The following is a 10,492-nucleotide window of genomic DNA, read 5'->3' as shown; positions in this document are numbered from 1 at the left end:
GTAGAAAAAGAGAGACGAACCAGGAGACCAGCTCTGTCATTTAATGCCAAAAAAAGGAGGCCTTAGAAGAGTAGCTATGTGGGTGAGAACCTTGTTACATGAAGCATGCTATTTACATCTCTTTCTCAGATTTTACTTCTAAGAAATGATTCTGTTTTGGGAGTTAATTCTGTGAGTAAAATATTTTTAAAATCTGGGTATAAGTCTGGTAAAAAAAAATTAACTAGCATTACTCACATTTTAAAATTTCACCTTCAGTCTTTTTTGATGATTTATACTATGAACTCAATAGACTACCATATCACATTTCACAGAATTTGACCTCAGAGAACGTCATGTTATATAAATGCTTAAACAATGCCAATGTTGAACGATTGCTACATTAAGGCTCTTGGGAACTGTGATAATTATAGAGATGGCTCAGCTACATTTCAGAAATTGCCTTTACTGCAAACAGCTTAATTTTTTTGAAATGTAAAAGTATTCATATGACCAAAGCTTCAGGGTGTAGATTTTCTTATTGATCCCAATATTTCAAAGGCATAATGATGCTCTATGATATAGAAGGCTTCAAGTTAGAAAGCAGCCCTAAGAGTCAGACATCCTTTTTTTCTGGAGATAGATAGGAATGTGAGACGATTTTGTCTTGCCAAATATGGATCACAAACATTAGTTTTTCAATTTTCATTTATCAGTCATGATAATGTACAAGAAAAACAGAAACACAAAAAAATTCCTTTAAACTACATTAAAAACAAAGGTGAACAAAATGACACAGAATAAAATAAAATCAAGAAAAATCAAGATTAACAGTAAATATCAATACTTACACATCAAAGTAGACTGTTAGCATAATAAAGCTAACATACAGTCACAGAAAGCCAAAAGTATCAACGATCAAGATACTATTTTGCTTCAATACCTCCTCATTTTGGCCTGGGAGTTCATCAAGGCCTAAGTGGCTGGATTCTGTTTTTCTCCCTCCCTCTCTCCCTCCCTCATGCTTCCATCCTTTTTACACTGGGGTACCAGTGTAGGAGGCTCCTGGATGTAGCTAACCGTGCAGCAGCACCTAAGGCAGCAGTGGCTGTACTTCGAGGAATGTAGAGCTTCTGAGAAATCTGGCACTCATAAGACAAAATCAAAGACAGCTGGTCCATGGATTCTTGACTCTTGTCTTTGTACAATGTAATAGCACGGCTGCTAGAAAAATCTTCATTCTTTAGGATCTCTGGTGAGCTTTCCACTGGAAAAGAAAGAGTACACAAACATCTTTTCAAGGGGTACTCATACTCATTGCCTTCTCTCCCCCATTCTAGTTCTATACTAATATGTGTTACAATCATTTTCTGTTAGGTAGCGACAATTACCAATGGCTAATCAGAGAAGATGAGACTTAGAAACCAGCCAACAAATGGAAAGGAATGGGGAATCATGAACTGAGATAAAATAAATCTTGTCAGGATGAAGGTAAGTGAGAGAGGGAAAATATACTTATGAACAATGAAGGGATGCTTTATTTCCAGGAATGTCATAAAAATAAATTGGATATAACGGAAATCCCAGAGAAGAGCCCATAAGTGCTTCTATTTCCTTCCAGCACTAAGCTAAATGGTGTCCCACAGGCGTTCTATTGCCAGAGTTCTTCCAATTCCAAGTCTGTGCTAGGGTAAAAATAAAACCATCCTAGACAGTGGTTGCTAAGAGGTCCCCCAAACCAGTTATCAGCCATAAAATAAATGCCTAGAGGTTCTAAGATGGCCGAATAGGAACAGCTCCAGTCTACAGCTCCCAGTGTGAGTGACGCAGAAGATGGGTGATTTCTACATTTCCAACTGAGGTACTGGGTTTATCTCACTGGGGCTTGTTGGACAGTGGGTGCAGGACAGTGGGGGCAGCCCATGGAGTGTGAGCCAAAGCAGGGCGAGGCATCGCCTCACCAGGGAAGTGCAAGGGGTCAGGGAATTCCCTTTCCTAGCCAAGGGAAGCCGTGACAGATGGCAGCTGGAAAATCGGGTCACTACTACCCTAATACTGAGCTTTTTCAACAGTCTTAGCAAATGGCACACCAGGAGGTTTATATCCCATGCCTGGCTCGGAGGGTCCCATGCCCACAAAGCCTCACTTACTGCTAGCACAGCAGTCTGAGATTGAACCGCAAGGTGGCAGCGAGGCTGGGGAGGGGTGCCTGCCATTGCTGAGGCTTGAGTAGGTAAACAAAGTAGCCAGGAAGCTCGAATTGGGTGGAGCCCACTGCAGCTCAAGGAGGCCTGCCTGCCTCTGTAGACTCCACCTCTGGGAGCAGGGCATAGCTGAACAAAAGGCAGCAGAAACTTCTGCAGACTTAAATGTCCCTGGTTGACAGCTTTGAAGAGAGTAGTGGTTCCCCCAGCATGGAGTTTGAGATCTGAGAACGGACAGACTGCCTCCTCAAGTGGGTCCCTGACCCCTGAGTAGCCTAACTGGGAGTCACTTTCTAGTAGGGGCCAACTGACACCTCATACAGCCAGGTGCCCCTCTGAGGTGAAGCTTCTAGAGGAAGGATCAGGCAGCAACGTTTGCCATTCTGCAATATTTGCTGTTCTGCAGCCTCTGCTGGTGATACCCAGGCAAACAGGGTCTGGAGTGGACCTCCAGCAAACTCCAGCAGACCTGCAGCTGAGGGTCCTGACTCTTAGAAGGAAAACTAACAAACAGAAAGGACATCCACACCAAAACCCCATCTGTACATCACCATCATCAAAGACCAAAGGTAGATAAAACCACAAAGATGGGGAGAAACCAGATCAGAAAAGCTGAAAATTCTAAAAATCAGAGCGTCTCTTCTCCTCCAAAGGAACGCAGCTCCTTGCCAGCAATGGAACAAAGCTGGATGGAGAATGACTTTGACAAGTTGAGAGAAGAAGGTTTCAGACAATCAGTAATAACATTCTCTGAGCTAAAGGAGGACGTTCAAACCCATCGCAAAGAAGCTAAAAACCTTGAAAAAAGATTAGATGAATAGCTAACTAGAATAAACAGCATAGAGAAGACCTTAAATGACCTGATGGAGCTGAAAACCATGGCATGAGAACTGCGTGATGCGTGCACAAGCTTCAGTAGCTGATTCGATCAACTGGAAGAAAGGGTATCAGTGATTGAAGATCAAATGAATGAAATGAAGTGAGAAGAGAAGTTTAGAGAAAAAAGAGTAAAAAGAAACGAACAAAGCCTCCAAGAAATATGGGACTATGTGAAAAGACCAAATCTACATCTGATTGGTGTACCTGAAAGTGACGGGGAGAATGGAACCAAGTTGGAAAACACTCTGCAGGATATTATCCAGAAGAACTTCCCCAACCTAGCAAGGCAGGCCAACATTCAAATTCAGGAAATACAGAGAACACAACAAAGATACTCCTTGAGAAGAGCAACTCTAAGAAACATAATTGTCAGATTCACCAAAGTTGAAGGAAAAACTGTTAAGGGCAGCCAGAGAGAAAGGTCAGGTTACCCACAAAGGGAAGCCCATCAGACTAACAGCGGTTCTCTCTGCAAAAACTCTACAAGCCAGAAGAGAGTGGGGGATAATATTCCACATTCTTAAAGAAAAGAATTTTCAACCTAGAATTTCATATCCAGCCAAACTAAGCTTCATAATCATAAGTGAAGGAGAAATAAAATCCTTTACAGACAAACAAATGCTGAGAGATTTTGTCACCACCAGGCCTGCCTTACAAGAGCTCCTGAAGGAAGCACTAAACATGGAAAGGAACAACTGGTACCAGCCACTGCAAAAACATGCCAAATTGTAAAGACCATCAAGGCTAGGAAGAAACTGCATCAACTAACGAGCAAAATAACCAGCTAACATCATAATGACAGGATCAAATTCACACGTAACAATATTAACCTTAAATGTAAATGGGCTAAATGCTCCAATTAAAAGACAAAGACTAGAAAACTGGATAAAGAATCAAGACTCATCAGTGTGCTGTATTCAGGAGACCCATCCCATGTGCAGAGACACATATAGGCTCAAAATAAAGGAATAGAGGAAGATCTACCAAGCAAATGGAAAACAAAAAAAAAAGCAGGGGTTGCAATCCTAGTCTCTGATAAAACAGACTTTAAGCCAACAAATATCAGAAGAGACAAAGATGGCCATTACATAATGGTAAAGGGATCAATTCAACAAGAAGAGCTAACTATCCTAAATATATATGCACCTAATACAGGAGCACCTAGATTCATAAAGCAAGTCCTTAGAGACCCACAAAGAGACTCAGACCCCCACACAATAATAATGGGAGACTTTAATACCCCACTGTCAACATTAGACAGATCAATGACACAGAAAGTTAACAAGTATATCTAGGAATTGAACTCAACTCTACACCAAGCAGACCTAAAAGACATCTACAGAACTCTCCACCCCAAATCAACAGAATATATGTTCTTCTCAGCACCACATCACACTTATTCCAAAACTGATCACATAGTTGGAAGTAAAGCACTCCTCAGCAAAGGTAAAAGAACAGAAATTATAACAAACTGTCTCTGAGACCACAGTGCAATCAAATTAGAACTCAGGATTAAGAAACTCACTCAAAACTGCTCAACTACATGGAAACTGAACAACGTGCTCCTGAATGACTACTGAGTACATAACAAAATGAAGGCAGAAATGCAGATGTTCTTTGAAACCAATGAGAACAAAGACACAACATACCAGAATCTCTGGGACACATTTAAAGCAGTGTGTAGAGGGAAATTTATAGCACTAAATGCCCACAAGAGAAAGCAGGAAAGATCTAAAATTGACACCCTAACATCACAATTGAAAGAACTAGAGAAGCAAGAGCAAACACATTCAAAAGCTAGCAGGAGGCAAGAAATAACTAAGATCAGAGCAGAACTGAAGGAGATAGAGACACAAAAAACCCTTCAAAAAAATCAATGAATCCAGGAGCTGGTTTTTTGAAAAGGTTAACAAAGTAGATAGCACACTAGCAACACTAATAAAGAACAAAAGAGAGAAGAATCAAATAGATTCAATAAAAAATGAAAAAGGAGATATTACCACTGATCCCACAGAAATACAAACTACCATCATAGAATACTACAAACACCTCTATGCAAATAAACTAGAAAATCTAGAAGAAATGGATAAATTCCTGGACACATACACCCTCCCAAGACTAAACCAGGAAGAAGTTGAATCCCTGTATAGACCAATAGCAGGCTCTGAAACTGAGGCAATAATTAATAGCCTACCAACCAAAAAAAGTCCAGGACCAGACGAATTCACAGCCGAATTCTACCAGAGGTACAAAGAGGAGCTGGTACCATTCCTTCTGAAACTACTTCAATCAATAGAAAAAGAGGGAATCCTCCCTAACTCATTTTATGAGGCCAGCATCATCCTGATACTAAAGCCTGGCAGAGACACAACAAAAAGAGAATTTTAGACCAATATCCCTGATGAACATCAATGCAAAAATCCTCAATACTGGCAAACCAAATCCAGCAGCACATCAAAAAGCTTATCCACCACGATCAAGTTGGCTTCATCCCTGGAATGCAAGGCTGGTTCAACATATGCAAATCAATAAACATAATTCATCATATAAACAGAACCAAAGACAAAAACCACATGATTATCTCAATAGATGCAGAAAAGGCCTTTGACAAAATTCAACAGCCCTTCATGCTAAAAATGCTCAATAAATTAGGTATTAATGGGATGTATCTCAAAATAATAAGAGCTATTTATGATAAACCCACAGCCAATGTCATACTGAATGGGCAAAAACTGGAAGCATTCCCTTTGAAAACTGGTACAAGATAGGGATGCCCTCTCTCACCACTCCTATTCAACACAGTGTTGGAAGTTCTGGCCAGGGCAATCAGGCAGGAGAAGGAAATAAAGGGTATTCAATTAGGAAAAGAGGAAGTCAAATTGTCCCTGTTTGCAGATGACAAGATTGTATATTTAGAAAACCCAATCATCTTAGCCCAAAATCTCCTTAAGCTGATAAGCAACTTCAGCAAAGTCTCAGGATACAAAATCAATGTGCAAAAATCACAAGCATTCTTATACACCAATAACAAACAGAGAGCCAAATCATGAGTGAACTCTCATTCACAATTGCTTCAAAGAGAATAAAATACCTAGGAATCCAACTTACAAGGGATGTGAAGGACCTCTTCAAGGAGAACTACAAACCACTGCTCAATGAAATCAAAGAGGATACAAACAAATGGAAGAACATTCCATGCTCATGGACAGGAAGAATCAATATCATGAAAGTGGCCATACTGCCCAAGGTAATTTATAGATTCAATGCCATCCCCATCAAGCTACCAATGACCTTCTTCACAGAATTGGAAAAAACTACTTTAAAGTTCATATGGAACCAAAAAAGAGCCCACATTGCCAAGACAATCCTAAGCCAAAAGAACACGGCTGGAGGCTTCACACTACTTGACTTCAAACTATACCAAGGCTACAGTAACCAAAACAGCATGGTACTGGTACCAAAACAGAGATATAGACCAATGGAACAGAACAGAGGCCTCAGAAATAATACCACACATCTATAACCATCTGATTTTAGACAAACCTGACACAAACAAGAAATGGGGAAAGGATTCCCTATTTAATAAATGGTGCTGGGAAAACTGGCTAGCCATATGTAGAAAGCTGAAACTAGATCCCTTCCTTACACCTTATACAAAAATTAATTCAAGATGGATTAAAGACTTACATGTTAGACCTAAAACCATAAAAACCCTAGAAGAAAATCTAGGCAATACCATTCAGGACATAGGCATAGGCAAGGACTTCATGTCTAAAACACCAAAAGCAATGGTAACAAAAGTCAAAATTGACAAATGGGATCTAATTAAACTAAAGAGCTTCTGCACAGCAAAAGAAACTACCATCAGAGTAAACAGGCAACCTACAGAATGGGAGAAAATTTTTGCAATCTACCCATCTGACAAAGGGCTAATATCCAGAGTCTACAAAGAACTTAAACAAATTTACAAGAAAAAATCAACCCCATCAAAAAATGGGCAAAAGATATGAACAGACACTTCTCAAATGAAGACATCTATGCAGCTAACAGACACATGAAAAAATGCTCATCATCACTGGCCATCAGAGAAATGCAAATCAAAACCACAATGAGATAACATCTCATACCAGTTAGAATGGCAATCATTAAAAAGTCAGGAAACAACAGGTGCTGGAGAGGATGTGGAGAAATAGGAACACTTTTTCACTGTTGGTGGGACTGTAAACTAGTTCAACCATTGTGGAAGACAGTGTGGCGATTCCTCAGGGATCTAGAACTAGAAATACCATTTGACCCAGCGATCCCATTACTGGGTATATACCCAAAGGATTATAAATCATGCTGCTATAAAGACACATGCACACATGTGTTTGTTGCAGCACTATTCACAATAGCAAAGACTTAGAACCAACCCAAATGTCCATCAATAATAGACCTGATTAAGAAAATGTGGCACATATACACCATGCAATACTATGCAGCCATAAAAAAGGATGAGTTCATGTCCTTTGTAGGGACATGGATGCAGCTGGAAACCATCATTCTGAACAAACTATCGCAAGGATAGAAAACCAAACACCACATGTTCTCACTCATAGCTGGGAATTGAACAATGAGAACATTTGGACACAGGATGGGGAACATCACACACCGGGGCCTATTGTAGGTGGGGGAAGAGGGGAGGGATAGCATTAGGAGATATACCTAATGTAAATGACGAATTAATGGGTGTAGCACAACAACATGGCACCTGTATACATATGTAACAAACCTGCACGCTGTACACATGTACCCTAAAACTTAAAGTATAATAAAAAAATAAATGAAATAAAATAAATGCTGAAGTAATTAGTTTTAATTAAGAAGAAATAAGCATTTAAATAAAATGGCTGGACCTGTGATGCTTGAAATTTCCTAATAGCCAAGGAAGGGGATGCTAAGCACTCTGAGATGTGTACTCATAGCTGGTCTATAAACGGCTTATTACCTGCCTACAGTGAAAGAAGGCCCTTTTTCTGGCATCTAAACCAACACATTGCTTCCTTCAAGAAAGTCCTGCTTAAAAAAAAAATTCAGGTGAGCTAAGCAACGTGTTCAGCAACGTAGCTGCTTGAATACTCTGGAACAAACTCCTTACAGTGTAGTCCACTGCTGCAAAGCCTTCAAATTGGCACCAGTATGTAGACCACATTTTGAATAGCACTGTTCTAGATCTTAAAAACATAGATTTCAAAAAATTCAGAGAAAATGGAGGCATAATCCATTATTTTATTCATCTTTGCATTTTTAGCATCTAGCAGAGTAACATGTGGTAATGTTCTACACTTTTGTGATGAGTTATGTTCGAGGAGGATTTGACAGCGTATTCTAAAAAGTGAAATTCTGATCATAAAACTATAGTGTCTATTAGAGAGGAAAAAGAATAATTTTTAATTAAATAATGTGATTTTACAGGAAGTCTTAGGTGAGCTTGGATATTAAAAGGAATGAAAAGCAGGAACACATGACCAAAGATTTAAGAGTAGCAAAATTTCTGCATTCAGTCACGGTGTTTTTCGACAAGAATATTTACTCTCTTGCCTTACACAACTGGAAAACTGGACAAAATGTATGAAACAACAGCTTTCAGACATTGAACAAGCATCCCAGGACAGTGACCCTGAGAGAAGGAAAACTGTAAGTGCTTTAGCTCACAGCCCGAATTTTCAGGCTGTAGTATGAGAAGGAGGAATCCAGACTGAACCAGGTAGTCTTACTGAGTTGAGAAAAGAGAGTTCAGAATTCAGAAAGGCCGGTCGTCTAAAATTTGTGGATATAAGGTACCAGAGAGGAGGCAGCTGCAGAGAGAGAGAGAGAGAGAAGAAACTGAGGATCTGCTGAGAGGTCTCCTTGAGTCTTGGAATGAGTAGTCATCTGACTCCTGTGTGTGTCAGCAAACTACCAAGGCCAGGGAAAAACTACCAGAAAGGAACAGGCAGACTAATCATTAGATCTTACGTTGGGACAAAACAGTTTGTGTTCTCACCAGCCATAGTGGAAAGACATCCTAACACATGCAACATCAAGTCCATCAATAATCTCAGAAGGTGTATTAGGTATTGCCAAAATAGCGGAGCGGAACCAGATGTAGACCACAGCCTTTTCCAGACCAGCCTAATAAACCTAAAAGGAACACTGAAAGAAAAAAAAAAATTGGGAAATGAAACTGCATCTCTCCACCCCCAAAAAAAAGACAGGAAGAAAAGGAGAAAGGGAAGAAATTAAGCCAACACACATATACACCATGGAATACTATGCAGCCATAAAAAAGAAATGAGTTCATGTCCTTTGCAGGGACATGAAGCTGGAAACGATCATTCTCAGCTAACACAGGAACAGAAATCCAAACACCGCATGTTCTCACTCATAAGTGGGAGTTAAACAGTAAGAACATGGGCACAGAGAGGGGAACATCACACATTTGGGGCCTGTCAGGGGGTGGGGGGCAAGTGAAGGGATAGCATTAAGACAAATACCTAACGTAGATGACAGGTTGATGGGTGCAGTAAACCACCATGGCATGTGTATACCTATGTAACAAACCTGCACATTCTGCTCATGTATCCCAGAACTTAGGTATAGTAATAATAATAAAAAGAAATTAAGCCAGCAATGTAAAATTCAGTGTCTGGCATTCCATAAAAAATTACCAGATACAAAGAATGTATATGACCTGTAATCAGGAGAAAAAAATCAATATAAACAGATTCAGAAATGACATAGAATTCAAAAGTTATATATATGATAGAATCATAAGACATGGATATTAAAACAGTTGTTTAAAGAGCACTCTATTCAAGAAGACAGAAAAACCTGACTATAATGTGGAAAAAAACCGAAGATATAAAAAAGACCCAAGTCAAACCTCTAGAGAAGAAAAACACACTGGGCCAGGTGCCATGGCTCACGCCTGTAATCCCAGCACTTCTGGGAGGCAGAGGCGGGCAGATCACCTGAGGTCAGGAGTTCGAGACCAGCCTAGCCAACACAGTGAAACCCTGTCTCTACCCAAAATTTTAAAAATTAGCTGGACATAGTGGCACAAGCCTGTAATCGCAGCTACTCGGGAGGCTGAGGTGGGAGAATCGCTTGAACTTGGGAGGCGGAGGTTGCAGTGAGCCGAAATTGCACCACTGCACTCCAGCTTGGGTGACAGAACGAGACTCTGTCTTAAAAAAAGAAAAAAAAGAAAAAGAAAAACACACTGAATCAGAAACTGAACAAGACTGGTACACTTGGAGACACAGTAGTAGAAACGAACTCAAATGAGACACAGTAAAGACTGAGAGTAAGAAATGTATCAATGAGCAATAGAACAACATCCAATGGTCTACAGTTACAAGAAAATGGGTTACAACTACAGTTACAAGAAAATGGGGCTAACGGTGACA

The 10,492-nt window shown here is 40.0% G+C and overlaps 1 protein-coding gene across 7 annotated transcripts in view; it reads right to left on the bottom strand.

The window, feature by feature from the left end:
* Positions 1–669: 669 nt before the first annotated feature.
* Positions 670–10,492, bottom strand: part of TDRD5 (tudor domain containing 5) — a 114,798-nt gene continuing 104,975 nt past the window's right edge. For 5 of the 7 annotated variants that reach the window (XM_063627433.1, XM_063627428.1, XM_055255050.2 and 2 more), the window contains one exon: positions 770–1,246. In XM_063627433.1, the coding sequence (XP_063483503.1) occupies positions 999–1,246 (248 nt within the window). In that variant the 3' untranslated portion in view covers positions 770–998. Of the gene's footprint in view, positions 1,247–9,087; positions 9,237–10,492 lie in introns of all 7 variants that reach the window. The other 2 variants (XR_010117660.1, XM_063627431.1) reach the window with 2 other exon arrangements.

Source organism: Symphalangus syndactylus, chromosome 12, assembly GCF_028878055.3.
Source record: "Symphalangus syndactylus isolate Jambi chromosome 12, NHGRI_mSymSyn1-v2.1_pri, whole genome shotgun sequence".
NCBI classification, from domain to species: Eukaryota; Metazoa; Chordata; class Mammalia; order Primates; family Hylobatidae; genus Symphalangus; species Symphalangus syndactylus.
This window is presented reverse-complemented; position numbering and strand designations above follow the sequence as displayed.